General features: G+C 45.5%; 2 protein-coding genes across 2 annotated transcripts in view; both read right to left on the bottom strand.

Annotated features, from left to right (window-relative positions):
* Nucleotides 1–988: 988 nt before the first annotated feature.
* gyg1a (glycogenin 1a) lies at nucleotides 989–12,052 on the bottom strand. Its single transcript, XM_017687386.2, has 7 exons — nucleotides 11,898–12,052; nucleotides 10,650–10,785; nucleotides 10,223–10,397; nucleotides 9,951–10,113; nucleotides 7,250–7,376; nucleotides 3,513–3,729; nucleotides 989–1,286 (listed from the first exon to the last, which is right to left on the bottom strand). The coding sequence occupies exons 1-7, from the start codon at nucleotides 11,902–11,904 to the stop codon at nucleotides 1,095–1,097; spliced, it is 1,017 nt and encodes a 338-aa protein (XP_017542875.1). The 5' UTR covers nucleotides 11,905–12,052; the 3' UTR covers nucleotides 989–1,094.
* A 2,069-nt stretch (nucleotides 12,053–14,121) lies between these two features.
* Nucleotides 14,122–18,826, bottom strand: part of agtr1a (angiotensin II receptor, type 1a) — a 31,027-nt gene continuing 26,322 nt past the window's right edge. Inside the window, exon 2 of the mRNA XM_037546432.1 lies at nucleotides 14,122–15,426. Within this exon, the coding sequence (XP_037402329.1) occupies nucleotides 14,332–15,405 (1,074 nt within the window). The 5' untranslated portion in view covers nucleotides 15,406–15,426 and the 3' untranslated portion in view covers nucleotides 14,122–14,331. The remainder of the gene's footprint in view (nucleotides 15,427–18,826) is intronic.

Below are 18,826 nucleotides of genomic sequence, written 5' to 3'. Positions count from 1 at the left end.
CAAAGCTGCGTAAACAAGACCGAATAATTCAGTGGAGTTAAAGGGCCCATACACTACATTCTCCTTCTTAGTCCACTTATAACCGCTCTGTGGTTTTATGTACATAAAAGCAGTCAGATTTCTACACATCTCTCTCTTTTAGAAAGATACTGTTACTGTGCCTTCAAGACTGATGCATGTAAATAAGCTGCAATCTGATTGGCAGCCCTGTATTGAACTTCATTCAAGAAGCAGTCCAGGCTGAAACACTCCTAACAATAACAAAACTGCTATAGGCTGAATAGGAGGGGCTAAACTGCTGTAGGCTGACTGGGTGGAGGCAAACTGCTGTAGGCTGAATGGGAGGGGCTAAACTGCTGTAGGCTGAATGGGAGGGGCTAAACTGCTGTAGGCTGAATGGGTGGAGCCAAACTGCAGTAGGCTGAATGGGTGGAGCTAAACTTTACTATGATATGGGCTCTTTAATGCTGCAGTGACATCTGGGTTTTCAGTGTTTACAGCTGTTTGAGTTTTGGAGGAGTGAGACAGAAAGCTGGATAAAAAGGTTTTCCTGTATGTAATAATTATTATTATTATAACAACTAATAAGCCTCTACTCTTAGTATTATCAGATCATACTGACAGCCACTGCACATAATTAAAGTGTAAGTTTAGGTCTAACTGTTGTTTAATGTGTATAAACTGGTGTGTCAGTTGGTCTTTATGGTAAAGTCAGTAAATTCTAAAATTTCTGAACACATTGCTGAATGGAGCTGTAGCCTGACTGCTGTTCCACACACACATTAAACCCGGTTCTAGATTAAACCATGAATTTAATCCAGCACAAGGCTTAATTAACGCGGTGAAGCTGTCCAGACGGCCGGGTCACAGTGAGGGTTCTGAGGGGGAGCTGCATAGTTGGTTCTAAACAGGTATAAAAATATTCTGGGGTTCAGATCTGTTCACCGGGAGACGATCCACATCAACAACAAACCAGAAAGACAGAAAGTAAACGCTGCAGCTCCAGTCGAATGCGGGCGGAGAACAGCAGAACTGTGTTTTCATGCTTTAATGGAAGCTGGTATAAAACTAACTGTGGCACATTCTGGAGTTCTTCACTTCAGGAAGGAGTCGAGTTTCCTCTCGATGTTCGAGAAAGCGTCCGATCCCATGTAATCAGCCTGACCTTGCTCCCACCTCTGCTTCCGCTCCTGAGAGGACATCTGAGGAGGAAGAAGAGGAGGAGGAGGAGGAGGAAGAGGAGAAGGACCACTGTTCGTCTCAGAAGCTCCACCATGGAACCCGTTCTACAGAGAGAAACAAGGACAGGAGAGCAGAACCTCAGCTCTAATCAAATAGCAGTTTTCCAGTTTGCTTTCACTGTGTGTGTAATATATTACACACACACACACACACACACACACACACACACACACACACACACACACCTGCAGGAGTTTTTAAACACCTCAGTGTTGCTGCTGGACTGAGAATAGTCCACCTACCAAAAATATCCTGCCAACAGGGTCCTGTGGGCAGCGTCCTGTGACCACTGATGAAGGACTAGAGGATGACCAACACAAACTGTGCAGCAGCAGATGAGCTGTCATCTCTGACTTTACATCTACAAGGTGGAATGACAAGGTAGGAGTGTCTAATAGAGTGGACAGTGACTGGACACAGTGTTTAAAAACTCCAGCAGCACTGCTGTGTCTGATCCACTCATACCAGCACAACACACACTAACACCACATCGGCATCAGGTTTTCTTCCAAAAATGTGTGTATGTACGCACACAGACAGTTTTGGCACTTCAAACAATATTTGAATATTAAATTGTGCATTAGTATCTCTAGAGGGTGTGTTCATGTATTCACACACAGAAAATCAAAATATGGAACCTGACCAAGGGTGCCCAAACTTTTGCACACAACATAACATGCATACAAATACCCACACAGTACTGCTTGAAAATTTGTTAAAAAGACACACATACATAAAACACTTCACTGTATTAGTGCTATTTGTATTTATTGTAATTAGTTTTTTCTGAGAAACTGAGAAGCTTTTAAATATCTTCCCAGGAATCCAACATGTAGCGAGTAACGGAAGCAGCATCAGTACAAGAACTGCACATTAGGACCTTCAGAAAATGGGTTTCTATGGCTGAGCAGCTGAACACAAGCCTAACATCAAAATGCACAATGCCAAGTGTCGGCTGGAGTGGTGTAAAGCTGGACTCTGGAGCAGTGAAACCGTGTTCTGTGGAGTGAATCAGCTCCTCCAGCTGTCAGTCTGATGGATGAGTCTGGGTTTGGTGAATACCAGGAGAACATTACCTACCTGACTCCACTGTGCCAGCTGTAAAGTTTGGTGGAGGAGGGATGATTATATGGGGCTGTTTTTCAGGGATTGATCTAGAACCTTTAGTTCCAGTGAAGGGGATCCTTAATCCTTCAGCACAAAGACATTTTGGACAATTCTCTTCCAACTTTGTGGGAACAGTTTGGGGAAGAACGTTTCCTGTTCCAACGTGACTGAGCCCCAGTGACCAAAGCAGCTCCATAAAGGCCGAACTGGGTGATTTTGGTGTGGAGGAACTCCAGTGGCCTGCAAGGAGCCCTGACCTCAAACCCATCACACACTTGATGAACTAGAATGGAGAGTGTGAGTCAGACCCTCTCGTCCAACATCAGTGGACACAGATGCTCTTCTGGCTGAAATGGACAGACATTCCACAGACTCTCTCCAACATTCTGTAGAAGCTTCTCAGTAGAGTGGAAGCGGTTAGAGCTGCAAAGGGGGACCAACTCCATATTAATGCCTATGGATTTGGAATGGGATTCATAAAAGCTCCTGTAGGTGTGATGTGGAGGTGTCCCAATACTTTTGTCCATATATATTTTAGACAGACAGAAGAGACCACAGCTCTGAAGTCTCATTTTCTATCGGCTCCCGCTTTCAGCACTCACTAATTCACAGGTTAAATTTCACCATATAAAACTGCTCAAAGAGTGACCAATGAGGACCCTGGTTATTCGTGCACTGGTCAGTGTTTCACACTACTACAATAAAGCTTCTCTAAAAGAAGAACTGTTCTTACCCTGTACTTGCGGTTCTACACAAATCCTCGCATCACATGGTGGTTCTCTAAACTTTAAAACAGTTTCTCCAGACATGCTTATTTACAGTGTGACCTGCACACTGTAGCGTTCTCCTGCCTCATGCTCTTCTTTGGAACAATGAACCACTTCTGGTTCCACAGAGAACCTTTCAGCGGATGGTTCTTTAAAACAGTGGTTCTCAGGGTTCCCAGTCAGTCCACACTGATTTAGCACAGAAATACAGACCCTGAGGAACAGTCTAAGAAGCAGATTTAAGGATTTAAGTTCTTTAAGGAACCAAAAGTGGTTCAACTGCTCCAAAGAACCTGCTGTGGCTCCTTTACAGATCAGGAGAACAGCGCAGTGAGCGGTACGGTGGTTCTAATGGTTTCTCTCCGTGCTCGGTGGGTGTGTGTGGTGCAGCTGTACCTCAGACAGTCCCGAGTGGAAGGGCTGGTCTCCGTACTCCTCCTTCATCAGCGGAGCCACAGAAGAGGAGAATAACTCCCACCACTGCAGCAGGTAGTTGGGCTGCAGGTCCGGGTCCACTGTCTGACCCTTCAGTGACCTGCTGCGGGGGTCATACACGTAATCCCACGGCTTCACTTTACCCAGGAAGTGGACCACCTTCGCGTTGTGGCCGTACCTGAAGGACAGGGGCGGGGGGGGAGGTTTAATACATCATATATTAATAATAATAATCCAGATTAACTATTAATTCTGCCAAGAAACGTAGTTAAGAGCATGTTATGGTCAAATTGCTGAAAGAGCATAAGAGCTTTCAGGCGCCGTTGCTGTATGTTACACTCCTTTCATCAACGTTGTGGTCATAAAATAATGCAGCTCAGAAAATAGAGAGAAGGTTTCTGTGTTTCACACCACTGGAAGTAGCTCTGCTCACCAAATCATCACAAACAGCCACTGGGATTTAGACACTGTTATTGTTTGCAGCTGTTCTGAAGAAGCCACAACAACTTTCACAGTGTTTTATATATTTAAGGCACAAACAGACATTTTAGTTATATAAGATGTTTGAGTGACACTTTATTCTTACAATATTTATAAATGCCTGTCAGGCACCCTAAAGTTTATCCAGTCACCTTTTAGCCCGTCGACTGTCTTTAAGCCGGTCAGCCAGCTGATTAGGTCTAGGTAAGAAAATGAGTTCTCAGCTCCTCAGTTTAAACAGAACTGGGTTCTTATACCATCTTCAGGTTCGACTTACGACAACAGGAAGTAATTACGTTTGTTTACTTTTGAAGAGTCTGTTCATTACGAGTCCCTGCTAAAATAAAGAGCAGGGGTGTTAATGAGGTTCTATCCCAGTCAGAATATCATGTTTAAACATGTTGATTTCAGTCTGCAGTGCTCAGGTGTGGCTGCTGATTCACAAACCGGTTTATAATCCAACTACCAGCAGCTGCCGCTGCCCTTATCGACTCAGAAGCTCGGGGCTCATCACAAACACTGAGCTTCCCTCGAGTAAATACGGCATGGCTGTGGCATTCGGCTGTGCTCATTTCTTATATATAATATTTCCAACACAGTTTGAAGACGGAGCTGCTTCATCAGTTCACCAGTCGAACAGTCAGAGATCAGTACATCAACACCATGCGACTTTTACTGAGTCACCACAGTAATACAGAATCCAGGCTGTGTGTGGGTCACAGGTGAGTGAGTATCGAGGACTTTACATCAGCTTAGAGCTCAGCTAGGCCGGTCGGGTTTCACGACTAGGACTATTTATTTAATAATTTTAGGGCCACTCCAACAGCAGACCCCCAGATTCAGCCCCCCAGACCCGAGCAGCTACCAACATCGTCCAAAATGTTGGAAAACCATCTGAGAGTCTTCACTAAGCAGCCTGGTGCTGTAATCGGTAAGAATATAACAGCACTGGCAGGTGCTGCTGGAACCGTACCGGGCTCTGCGCTCCTGTCATAAAGTCGGAAATTCAGCGTAGAGTGAAAACAACCAGACCCTCACAGAGGGTCTCAGGACAGAGTGACCACCGCTACGGAAAACAGATCATGTGCAGACATGTCAAACGACAGTCCGGCTGCATAAGGACCCCAGAATAAAGCTGCTATTTAAAGGAGCTGGTGTGTGCGTGCCGAGGGGTCAAAGCCAAGAACAAGAGCCCCCCCACCCAACCCAACCTCCCCAAACTCGGCTCCTGTTACCGACCGCTGCAGGACAGACAGGACTGTGACCTCATCACCTTTAAATGCTGCTCGGCGGTTACATCAGGCCTGTTCGCTAAACCGTGCGCAGTCCGGCACTGTGGCCGAGTTAAACTGGTCTTTTAGCTTCTTGAACTTTGTTCTTATCTGCACTTCAACACAAACTGAAGCCCCTCGTTCGGAATTTAGTCTGCGCCCAAAGGTTTCAAATAAAAATAAAACCTCCAAGAAAAGTTTATCAAAATGCCCGAAACACATTGAAAAAAACTCATTTTCACTCATTTTGATACGTGACATTTTGCTTGTGAATCTTGTTGTTGGAAAACAAAAAGAAAACAAAACAAAACAAGCTTCACAGGCTTTTCACGCTTTTAACAGCAACAATATGGACTTTTGTCCAGTCAAACCAATGAGTGAGAAAAACAAGCCCCCTTAGCCTGTTAGCTCCATCTTAGCTCCCCCTTGGCCTCATGTTAGCTCCATCATAGCTCCCCCTTGGCCTCATGTTAGCTCCATCTTAGCTCCCCCTTGGCCTCATGTTAGCTCCATCTTAGCTCCCCCTTGGCCTCATGTTAGCTCCATCTTAGCTCCCCCTTGGCCTCATGTTAGCTCCATCTTAGCTCCCCCTTGGCCTCATGTTAGCTCCATCTTAGCTCCCCTTTGGCCTCATGTTAGCTCCATCTTAGCTCCCATTTGGCCTCATGTTAGCTCCATCTTATCTCCCCCCTGGCCCGTTAGCTCCATCTTAGCTCCCCCTTGGCCCGTTAGCTCCATCTTAGCTCCCCCTTGGCCCGTTAGCTCCATCTTAGCTCCCCCTTGGCCCGTTAGCTCCATCTTAGCTCCCCCCTGGCCCGTTAGCTCCATCTTAGCTCCCCCCTGGCCCGTTAGCTCCATCTTAGCACCCCCCTGGCCCGTTAGCTCCATCTTAGCACCCCCCTGGCCCGTTAGCTCCATCTTAGCTCCCCCTTGGCCCGTTAGCTCCATCATAGCTCCCCCTTGGCCTCATGTTAGCTCCATCTTAGCTCCCCCTTGGCCTCATGTTAGCTCCATCTTAGCTCCCCCTTGGCCTCATGTTAGCTCCATCTTAGCTCCCCCTTGGCCTCATGTTAGCTCCATCTTAGCTCCCCCTTGGCCTCATGTTAGCTCCATCTTAGCTCCCCCTTGGCCTCATGTTAGCTCCATCTTAGCTCCCATTTGGCCTCATGTTAGCTCCATCTTATCTCCCCCCTGGCCCGTTAGCTCCATCTTAGCTCCCCCTTGGCCCGTTAGCTCCATCTTAGCTCCCCCTTGGCCCGTTAGCTCCATCTTAGCTCCCCCTTGGCCCGTTAGCTCCATCTTAGCTCCCCCTTGGCCCGTTAGCTCCATCTTAGCTCCCCCCTGGCCCGTTAGCTCCATCTTAGCTCCCCCTTGGCCCGTTAGCTCCATCTTAGCACCCCCCTGGCCCGTTAGCTCCATCTTAGCTCCCCCTTGGCTTGTTAGCTCTCCCTTGGCCCGTTAGCTCCATCTTAGCTCCCCCTTGGCTTGTTAGCTCTCCCTTGGCCCGTTAGCTCCATCTTGGCCCCCCCTCGGCCTGTTAGCTCCATCTTGGCCCCCCCTCGGCCCGTTAGCTCCATCTTGGCCCCCCCCCGGCCCGTTAGCTCCATCTTGGTGCCCCCTTGGCCCGTTAGCTCTCTTTCAGACTGTGAGCAGAACAACTGTCCAATCACAGCGCAGTGGATTTCCTCCATTTCAGTAGTAGAGTTAATGTGACGTGGGCACGGTTGAGTGTGTATCTGAGTGTTTTACAGGAGAACCAAACTCAGCCAATCAGATTTTAGAAAAGCGGTGATGATGAATTGGATCAGGATGTAGAATCTCTCCGTGAGCCGCCACAAAACGAGATTGAAATAAAAGAGATAACATTGCTGATTATTAAAGCAGGAGGAGCTTAACGAGCAGAAGCAGCTGTGTTTCTGATTTTAAAGGCCTGGATCGTGTACTCACTGTCTGAAGGCAGGGAGGTAGGTGTAGATGGCGATGCTGCTGAGGTTATAGATGAAGGGAAGGTGTTTGGAGATGTCTGCTGTGGCCCAGTCACTGAAGAAACTGTTCAGGACCCCCTGATCCCCACCTGCACGACACATCACTGCACATTACATCACCTCACAACACATCACAAACAAAATCACATCACAAACACCACAACACATTGTAACACATTACCTCACAACGCATCACATCACAACCACAACGCATCACCACTTGCAGTGCATGTATTTTTCTACTTTGAAATGAAGCCATTTTTGATGCTAACAAATCTGTTTATAGTAGCGACATCTTATTCTGAGGGGTCACTTCACTTTTTATGAAGAAGGCTCTAGACTCGTGTACCTGCTCCTAATTCTATTGGTCAGTGCTTTTCTAAGGAGATCATACAAGCTGTGTCAGCACAACCTCAGAGTCGCTGCATTCAAAGACTGTTTGCTCCAAAAATAAGGCTCAGATAAGGGGGGCCAACAAGGACCGTCTCACGGTCAAAAGCAGCGTAAACGTGGACGCCCAGCAAAGCAGAAAATGTTCCCACAGGTCTGCTGGTTCTCAGCCACAGGAGCAGGAGGGTGTTGTAACTCAGACCTTGACCTCTGACCCTGACTTTTTCAGTCCCTCATACATCACAATACACTCAGGAAGATAACAGGAGTGAAGCAGCCGGGACTTTTCAGACTTTACCCCCCACAGACCCGCACATAACCACCCCCAGACCCACTCTAGACTCCAACCGCTGGACGGTGTGATTTTCCTCACAGCTCTAATGGTCAGTCTGGTTTAACAGGACACGCACTGCTCCAGCTCAAAGACTCCGCAGCTGCACTGAACTGACCTGCTGTCGCTCAGCCAGAAACCGGCGGTTAGAAAGCTGCACATTCTGTGGCTAAATTAACTCATTCAGTTTAACCTGTTCACATTGTCCTCTTACAGGCCGGACATTCAGTCAGGGCAGCTGCCGCGTTTCCATGGCAGCAGGTTTACGGACCAGTTCTGATCATGTTGCTGTTGCACGTGTTAGTTGGTACTGTTTGAGACACAGCTTACGGATTTGAGGCACAACCAAATTTAGTAAAAGGACAGTGTGAAAGTAACCAGTGTAAATAAGGACTTTACACCCAAACTCGGTATAAACAAACATTCACGAACCTGGTGCTACCCAGTCCCGGGGATGCCCTAGTGCTGCTCCAACAGAGCCTAGAGTCCGTAAACTGGTCTTCAGAGGTGAAGAATCAAAGAACTTTTAATAAACGTCTCGCTGGCAGCTGAAGTTCTCAGTCTAAAAGCAGCCGTTTTACTGGGTGTGGATCCATCTCTCTGATCTCTGAGATGCAGAGAGTGAGTCTGAGAATGAGATTTATGATAAAAACCACAAAAACAAACAGGTACTGCAGCGATAAACGCTGGTCAGGAACTAAAGCGCTGGCAGCAGGTTTAATAAATGTCTAGAGATGAAATACAAGAAAAACATTAGTGTGTGACTAAATGAGTTACAACCTAAACACACAGATCACGTGGTGCCACTTCACTTTCGCCATATTCTTGCCAAACTCTGCTCAACCTTCTGCACTTCCTGTGTTAGACCAACAAACTCAGCTCCTCTTCAGAGGAAATGACTTTGCCACCCAGCTGCCTAAAAACCAGCGGTTATCTCTTAAAGGAGACCGAGTGTTTAGGCTGATCATGCATGATCCATGCAGTGGAGAGGAGATAAAAGCCCAGTGGGAGAAGGAGGAGTGACCAGTCTAATCCTGTTCAACATCCACCACTAAAATAACCCCGGAGAGTCAGCAGGGGCACAAAAACACAAACCCCCCTGCTGAGCGTTCAGTGATAAGGATCAAGACGTATTTAACTCCACCGAGTCTGAGAAACGAAGGCGTCCAGACGGCCCTCAGAAGATTAAGATACTTAATTCACTGAAGTGAATGAGAAGCTTTAAAGAGGAACTTCACCCACTTCCCAAAATTCTCTGTGTAATTCAGTGGTTAAGGTTTGAACAGAGTCATTCAGAGTGGTTTGGTGTGAAACGCTCGGTTCTAGATAAACTTGCCGAGTCAGAACTGTTCATAGTGGTGGTGATAGGAACCAGATGTTGAAAGCTCCTCACAGAAAGTTCCTACATGAAATGGTCCTGAATTCACTGCCTGATGACTGAGATGCTGTTTTATGATAGTTTAGTGAACTTAAAGTCCATTCATGGTGGAGGGAGACATGCAGGGCGCTCCGGGAAAAGTAGTCCCCAAAGAAAACTCATTATTCCAGATTTTCCACTATTTTCCATCAACATTCCCTATAAACTCAGAAGACTCGCGTAGGTTCTCTGGTGGTTCTGAATGGCCAATAAAACGTCTATATCTGTGTTGTAGTCATGGCGCCACCTGGTTCCTATCACTACCACTGTAACAAGAAGTAAATTCTTGTTTTGCTATAATCTTCCATCAAACCGTACTGACTTTTGCCCCACCTCTGAAACATCTGTTTTTTTGATGATGTCACTGTGCACCAGTGGGTGGAGCAAAATAACACTGACCAGTAATATAATGTCTGTCAAAACGACTCAGTGGATCATGGGAATGTTAGAGCGTATACCGATTTGAAGTAAAACTTAAATCGACTCATCTAATCATGAATGGCATGATGAATCTGAGCTGCTCACCATCGAAGCTGCCGTTCTCTGTGCAGAACGTCAGAAGTTTTCCGTACGTCTCGACGGACGGCCGGAACACAAACACGCCGGAGTTAAAGCAGTCGGGCCATCCGGGGTCAGGAGCCGCCGACAGCTCCTCACGCTCAAACAGATCATCTACGTTACACACAACCTGAAAAGGAACAAACAACAAACACTACTGTAGCTGAATGGGTGGGGCTTAACCCGCTGTAGGCTGAATGGGCGGAGCTAAACCACAGATGTAATGCAGCTGTTCTCACCAGTGTGTCTGCATCCATGAACACACACTTGCTGTAGTGTGTGAGGGTCCAGCAGTGCAGTTTGGTGAAAGTGACCCCGAGGTCAGGACGCTTCATCAGAGCCAGGTGAGCTTCATCTCCACTGTCCATCACGTCCACCAGACGCACCTCATCGTACAGTTTATGTAGCACCGCTCTACAACACAACACCGCCCAGTAGCACATCAGCATTTCACAAACCAGGAAAACTCAGTGAGTCAGAGAGCTGAATGCTGAACGCCCTCTGTCCAACAGGAGGAGAGCTACAGCAGGTTTTGGAGCTCAGATCATCTGAAGCTACAGAACATCACCTCCAGAAGGTAAAATATCACCAGCAGATATGACCGATTATTGATTATTAAGATAATGCTTAATGATTATTAGGGATGGTCAGGCTTGTTCTCCTTACCTGGACGGTTCTGAAACATGCGGCCCGATCAGAGCAGCGAGTTTGTGGCTCGTGCCATGGTTCCTTAGGGACCGAGCCAGAACCATGGCTCCTTTAGCGTAGTTATCATTGGTGGCAAGAGTGACAAAGGCCTGGTCTGAGTACACACACACACACACACACACACACACACACACACACACACACACCCCCCGATAAGGATATACATTAATAACACTAGTTCTCAGAACAGTACATAATTGCAGATTAATATAAGAACACTACAGAAATCTCAGAGGAGAAAAATACTACAGTCTCATACACAATTATTATAATTATTATAGATCACTAAGGCAATAATCCACTTAATGCTGGGTGCTACAGTAATTTATGACTATGATTATTACTATAATTATTATTACTACTATTATGGCATGGGGGCGGGGGGCATAATGGAACAAACCTACCCCTAATAAAATGATTTTTCCAACAATTTTTACAAAATTCTCTCCATAACTAAGTGGGAAAAATGTAAACAGTGCGGTTCTCTGTTCTAGATAAACTTACTGAGTCAGAGCTGTTCACAGTGGTGATGATAGGAACCAGACATCTCCCTCTAAAAACTCCTCACAGAAAGTTCCTACATGAAATGGTTCTGAATTCACTGCCTGATGACTGAGGCGCTGTTTTATGATAGTTTAGAGAACTTCAACTCCATTCATGGTGGAGGGAGACATGCAGGGCGCTGTGCGGCAAAATAGTCCCCAAAGAAAACCAGATTTTCCATCATCAGCATTCCCTATAAACTCAGAAGACTTGTGTAGGTTCTCTGTTGGTTCTGGATGGTAAATAAAACGTCTATATCTGTGTTGTAGTCATGGCGACGCCTGGTTCCTATCACCACCACTGTAAAGACGTCTGAACCATTTCATACCAAATTGCTCTGAACCTCTGATTACACCTCACACACTGGATTAAGGGGGAATTTTGGAAAATCGGTGGAATTCCCCTTTAACAGTAAAAATTCCGAAACGGCTGATAAACAGGAAGAGCGCAATGACAGTTACACTGCGAGCGAAGTCGGCTTCCTCTTCGAATTCTCCGTTCCACCTTAAATGTTACATTTAACTGCTGCGCCATTTAAGGTGGAACGGAGAATTCGAAAGAGAAGCTGGGGACGCAGAGGCCAACTTGCTAGCCGAGCTAAGCCTGCAGCTTTTAAAGCCTCTCCCCTCCTTTTATTCTGTCCATTTCCTCTCTTTCTCCTACCTGCCATGAGCCGGAGACACCAACACCAACCGCAGCAGCTCTTCACCACCGCAGGGCAGGACGAGAGAGAGAGAGAGAGAGAGAGAGAGAGAGACAGACAGACAGACAGACAGGCAGAGAGAGAGTCTGCGTGCTTACAGCCTGTTTATACTGCTGCAGCAATGACTCTTAGAGGTCATGTGGTCTCTGACTGTACTGGACACACCTACAGTCACAAACACCCCCACCTCCCAACATCCCCCCACCACCAAGTCCATCACAGTCCGTCTGAATTACAATAATTATAATCATTACACTAAATATGTTAAAGCTTATTACACAATTCTGAAGCATAAATGTAAGGTCTTGAATCTGAATTGCAGCTGAGCTTGAGGTCAGATTAAAAAAGGAATTCTGCTTCATTTTATTCTGAGCATTAAACCGACTTTCTAACATGGAGCGGCTTTTATTCTGAAGATATGAATTCGACCCGCGCTCGTGTTTACGCTTTAAATGCTGCAGATGGCGAGCTGTGATTTGGAGCCCCCTCGCGGCAGCTCGGAGAAGCGCTGCTTGGTGTTGAAGGGGCGCTCCACCGAGTTTTCTGTATAATTCAGTGTTTTTATGTGTAATGCTGGTGGTAAAATTGTAGAAAATAAAATTTAAAAAGGTTGTGCTATTTATTCTTCACCATTAAAGTTTTAGATTTTTAACTACATTTTTTTAGTGCTGTAACGTCGGTCTTGGCTAACGACCAATCACAAAGAGAGGTTTATGGAGTCCTCAGAAGTGACTTCTGCCACATATAAATATTTATTTATGTATAGCAGCCATCACAAACCACAGACATCAGTCCTCATAATTTCAGTCATTACGCCTTTAAAGGGCCAATATCACAGAAAAATGAAATTTTCTGAAAGGAAGGTGTGACGAGCCACGTTAAAGATTCAAAGCGTACCGTTCATGTGAGAATCAAACAAACTTTTAAACATGTTTTTGTGACATCATAAAAACCAGAGCATTCAGTTTGCAGAGGTTTAACCCCATCCATTCAACCTACGTACGTTCAGCCCCGCCCATTCACGCTGAAGTTATGCTTCAGCCCAGACTGCTTTTTACAGGAGTGGCCAGTCAGAGCAGAGCTCATTTACATACACTCAGTTAAAGGCACAGTGACAGTAACAGCCCGTCTAACCGTCAGGCATAGACAAAGAGCAGAAAACAATCATGACGACGTTTTTTTTTTACTTAAACACACAGATGTTATAAGTGGAGCTCTACACAATAAAAGCGTAGGGTTTGGGCTCTTTAACGGACTTTAACATCAGGCACCTTTTAATCCCACACATTATTATTATAGGAGGCATTTATTACAGACACATTAACCTGAATATAACAGACTCTCTTCATCATAACAAACAGCCATTGTGTGATATTGTCTCTGCTCCAGTTTCCCCTTTAGCCCATATACAGTCAGTGCTCTGGGTCTGAAGTTCGCTTCTTTAGTTTTATCTCTGGAGTTATGAAACTAATACACCGGTCAGGCATAATGTTCTGACCACCTCATTGTCCATCTTATCAGTTCCACTTACTGTATAGCTGCACTTGTAGTTCTACAGTTACAGACTGTAGTCCATCTGTTTCTCTGATACTCTGTTCTTCAGTGGTCAGGACCCCCCTGGACCCTCACAGAGCAGGTACTATTCGGGTGGTGGGTCATTCTCAGCACTGCAGTAACACTGACGTGGTAGCGGTGTGTTAGTGTGTGTTGCGCTGGTGCGAGTGGATCGGTCACAGCAGTGCTGCTGGAGTTTTTAAACACCTCAGTGTCGCTGCTGGACTGAGAATAGTCCACCAACCAAAGATATCCAGCCAACAGCGTCCTGTGAGCAGCGTCCTGTGACCACTGATAAAGGACTAGAGGATGACCAACACAAACTGTGCAGCAGCAGATGAGCTGTCGTCTCTGACTTTACATCTACAAGGTGGACCGACAAGGTAGCCGTACCTAATAGAGTGGACAGTGAGTGGACAGTGTTTAAAAACTCCAGCAGCACTGCTGTGTCTGATCCACTTGCACCAGCACAACACACACTAACACATCACCACCACGTCAGTGTTACTGCAGTGCTGAGAACGATCCCACACCCAAATAGTACCTGCTCTGTGAAGGTCCATGGGGGTCCTGACCACTGAAGAACAGGGTAACAGAGTATCAGAGAAACAGATGGACTACAGTCTGTAACTGTAGAACTACAAAGTGCAGCTATACAGTAAGTGGAGCTGATAAGATGGACAATGAGTGTAGAAACAAGGAGGAGGTCATGATGTTACGCCTGATTGGTGTAAAGCTTAAAACACACTGTTACATGTAAATTAGCACTTAGCTAAACGCTAACTAAACTAAATGCTAACTACATATTAGCTATGTTAGCCTAGTAGCTCCCGTGGACACTCAGTTTTCTCGCGGCAGCGTTGTGTTCTTCCTCTCCACACTCTGCGCTGTTTCGGATGCTCTGTAGGACAGGGTGCTCATCTTGGTGCTGAGGTTGGGATGATTCAGAATGGAGCTGGAGGAGGAACATCTCAGCAGCTTCAGGAGGCTCCTGCGGAAGTTCTTCCCCACAAAGCCGTACAGGATGGGGTTCATGCAGCTGTTGAAGAAGGCGATGCAGATGGCGAAGGGCATGGCCGTGTCGATCACTGCCACTACAGCGCAGTCGCTGATCTGTTTTAGCATTAGCAAGGCCTCCATGAAGTTGAAGACCTGGTGAGGAGCCCAGCAGAGGAAAAACGAGAGGACGGCGGCTGCCAGCATCCGCAGAACTTCATCCCCCTGCGTCCTGGAACTCTTCTGGATTTGCCCTGCCTCTAGCAGGGCTCGGCCAATCAGAGAGTAACACGTGAGGATGATGATTAAGGGCAACAGGAAGCCGAAAACAGCCTTCATCAAACTCAGAGCGGCCAATAAGCTCTTGTGTTCTGTGTCCAGCAGGCCGCACACGGTCACGTTGGCGTGTTTGATGAAGTGTGTTTTGCGGATGTACGTCATTGGGAGGCTGAGGGCAAAGGCAAAGAGCCAAACCAGAGCGCACACGCACCAGGCATACGCCACCGTCCGGCACTGCCGGGACTCCACAGGGTGGACAATGGCTAAATATCGGTCGATGCTAAGAGCCGTGAGGAAAAAAACGCTGGCGTAAAGTGTGAAGAAGGCTAAACCCGCCACTGCCTTACAGAGGAAGTCTCCAAACGGCCAGTCGTAGCCCAGAGCTGTGTAGGTGGCCCACATGGGCAGAGTGATGAGGAACGTCAGGTCTGACAGCGCTAAATTCAGCACGAAGACATTCGCCACTGTCTTCAGCTTCAGGTGGTAGTAGATGACTGCCACCACCATGCTGTTACCCACAATGCCCAGAAGGAAGTTGCAGCTGTAGACGAGCGGGATGACGTTGAAGATGAAGTCGTGGTTGGTCAGGTTACACGTCAGAACGAGGCCTTTAGCAGGAACGTCTGTGAGGTTCTCCATCTCTCACGGTCATGAAGTTCCCTACAACGAGACAGAAACCGGTTAATATCACAGTCATCATCACTTTTGTTCCACATGCTTAAAAAGAACAGACGGGAGGTCAGAGAACCAGCCCTGTGACCAGAAGGTCACTGGTTTGATCCCCTGAGCCTACAGGACATGACTGAACTGCCCTTGATCCAATCAATCAAGAATTAATGATTAAGTGATTAATTAGCTGCAGCAGGTGAGGCAGATTATGGCGTATACAACCCCAATTCCAGTGAAGTTGGGACGTTGTCTAAAACAAATAAAAACAGAATACGATGATTTGCAAATCCTTTTCAACCTATGTTCAATTGAATACACTACAAAGACAAGATATTTAAATGTTCAAACAGATAAACTTTACTGTTTTTTGCAAATATTCACTCATTTTGAATTTGATGCCTGCAACACGTTCCAAAGAAGTTGGGACAGGGGCATGTTTACAGTGGTTACATCACCTTTCCTTTTAACAACACTCAATAAGCGTTTGGGAACTGAGGACACTAATTGTTGAAGCTTTGTAGGTGGAATTCCTTCCCATTCTTGCTTGATGTACAACTTCAGTTGCTCAAATCAAATCAAATCACATCACATCAAATTTATTTGTATAGCGCTTTTTTCAACAGATGTTACAAAGCAGCTTCACAGAATTCCAGAAAAGACAAAGTTTTAAGAATGTAAAAAATGGAAAAAAAAAACCCTGGCGGGCAAGCCAGGGGCAACAGTGGCAAGGAAAAACTCCCTCAGAACTGAGGAAGAAACCTTGGGAGGAACCAGGTTCACCAGGGGGGACCCATCCTCCTCTGGTCAAACTACCTACAAGTGATTACACTACTAATATTAATAGCAGTAGTATTGGTAGTAGGAATAGCTAGGAGTCTATGAGAACATCAGTGTGGGGTGGGCAGCTAGTCGAAGGCAGGTGGTGGTAGCTGGGGCATGGGCAGCTGGACTGAAGTGGGTGGCAGGAGGGCTCGACAGTCAGTTGTCCTTCAGTGTCTGGCCGGACATGTGGGCGATTGTATACTCGGAAAAAAAGGAGGGAGAGGGCATTAGTTTTATTCTGTCTGTTTGTACGTAAAACAGTGAATGTGAAAATTTCCAGAGTGTGGCTAACGACTCCGGCAGATCTGACTATGACAGCTTAACTAAAAGGAGAGAACCAGTTTGGCATCCCTCCACTCCACCGTCCACAAACCTGAGTGACCGCGTGCGAGCAGCGGGACAACAGCACCAGCGTCTCAGTTTACTATAATTCCCTGTGTCAATGGACCCCCAGATCTGCTGCCTTTATCTAAGGGGGGACATTAACTACCAAAAGCTAAACTGAACAAGTGAGTTTTCAGCCTAGCTTTAAAGATTGAGACTGTGTCTGAGTCCCAAACATTTTCTGGAAGATCATTCCAGAGTTTGGGGGCTTTATAAGAAAAGCTCTTCCCTCAGCTGAAACATTCTGAATTCTGGGGACTATTAATAAGCCAGCACTTTGTGATCTGAGTGGTCGTGATGGCTCAAAATGAGAAATAAGGTCTTGAAAGTACTCAGGAGTGAGCCCATGTAGGGCTTTATAAGTCAATGATAAATCTGAATCAATTAGGAGGCCAAGATTTTTTGCTGCTGAGCCAGGTGTGGCTGGAAAGTTGGCGAGATTTAAGATTAAATCTGGTAATTTACTTCTTCAGGCCCGTAGCCAGGGGGGATCGAAGGGTTGCTCCTAAGGCCATAGTAAATAAAATACATATAAATAATTATATAAATATAAAATACAGTATAGAGGTGTATAAAAGGGGTTAAATATGGAAATGTTTCTAAATTTATTATTTTGCTGTATTTATTCAGTGGGTCAGCATTTGGAGGGTGAGCTATCAACAGCTAGTAGCAGTGAAACTCAACAGTTAGCCGAGTATAAAAAAAAAACAAAAAAAACCACTATTTTAAAATGGTCAGTATCTTTTCCACACATAGCCTGCAATGTCATGAACAACCTCTGAAGTATTAGTGCCAGATTCATGCAAATGCAGTTTTGGAGTTCTACCTTGCCACTAAAAAGGGCCTAACTGTTGAGTTCAATGTTGTTTGTGTTCTCTGTAGAGCCAGAAAAGAGCTTTCAAACAGCATCAAAACCATCTGTTTGTAATTTAAATTGACATAATCAAGGTTGAATGTGTAGTGCCCTACCCTCTTACTTAAAACATTCTTAGTCCATTTCTCCCTTTATATTAGTGCCAGATTCATGCACATGCAGTTCTGGGGTTCTACATTGCCACTAAAAATGCACAAAGTTTGATGAATATCTGTGTCGGTTGAGTTCCAAAGTGTCCGATTTCCCGTAAAATGACCCTAAAGGAGAGGAAAAACAGACAGACAGTGAAGGCAAGACCCAATTAAAAAAATAAAGAAGGCGAGATACAAAAGATGGAGAGGAAAAATAGACAGACAATAAAGAAAAGCAGAGACAGACAGCAACAGAGATACAGAGGATGGAGAGCAACAACAGACCTAGGTGAGCAACAGAGAGAGACAATGAAGTCCCAGCACAGTTGTAGGAAGATTTGAATAAGACGGAACACTTCAATTTATATCATTATTAATTCATGTTTAAGTTTTAATGACCATACCGATAGTGTACCTCATGAAGTAATTCTTATCTATTTATGTCAACAGTAGAGAGATAGGCAATAAAAGACAGCAACATCAGAGACAGACAATGGAGGGCAGCAACAGAGACAATGGAACAAAGCAACAGACAACTGAGGTGAGCAACAGAGACAGACAATGAAGTCACATCACAGATGTAGGAAGTTTGAGTAACACTTACATTTATATCAAATTTATGTTAACAGTGGGGAGCAACAGACGAACAAATAAGGACAGCAACAACAGACTCACAACAAACTTATAATGAATAAAATATGTCTAAATTAAAAGGTTTGAAGTGTGCTCGTGTATTTAGGGGGCATTGGAGTAGAGAGCCAAATGAAGTCCACTTTTGGGGGAAAAAGATCCCCCCCCATCACAATGCTGGCTACGGGCCTGTTCTTGCTAATTTTGGACCCAGAAGGAGAACCTCTGTTTTGTTACTGTTTAGTAGGAGGAAGTTCCGTAACACCCAGTATTTCACATAGTCCTCTATTTTCTTTAATCTGTATTTGTCATCAGGCTTGGCTGATATGTACAGTTGCATATCGTCTGCGTAACAATGAAAGTTAATACCATGGTTACTTATAACTGTGCCTAACGGTAACATGTATAGAATAAATAATAAAGGTCCTAAAATAGAGCCCTGGAGAATTCCAAATCTTACTTTTGAATAACTGGAAGATAAATTGTTTACACTAACGAACTGATAACGTTCTGTTAGGTAAGATTTGAACCATGATAGGGCTGTCCCTGT

The sequence above is a fragment of the Pygocentrus nattereri genome, chromosome 17 (genome assembly GCF_015220715.1).
Source record: "Pygocentrus nattereri isolate fPygNat1 chromosome 17, fPygNat1.pri, whole genome shotgun sequence".
Classification (NCBI taxonomy): Eukaryota; Metazoa; Chordata; class Actinopteri; order Characiformes; family Serrasalmidae; genus Pygocentrus; species Pygocentrus nattereri.
Note: the sequence above shows the minus strand (reverse complement) of the source record. Positions and strands in the feature narration are given on the sequence as shown.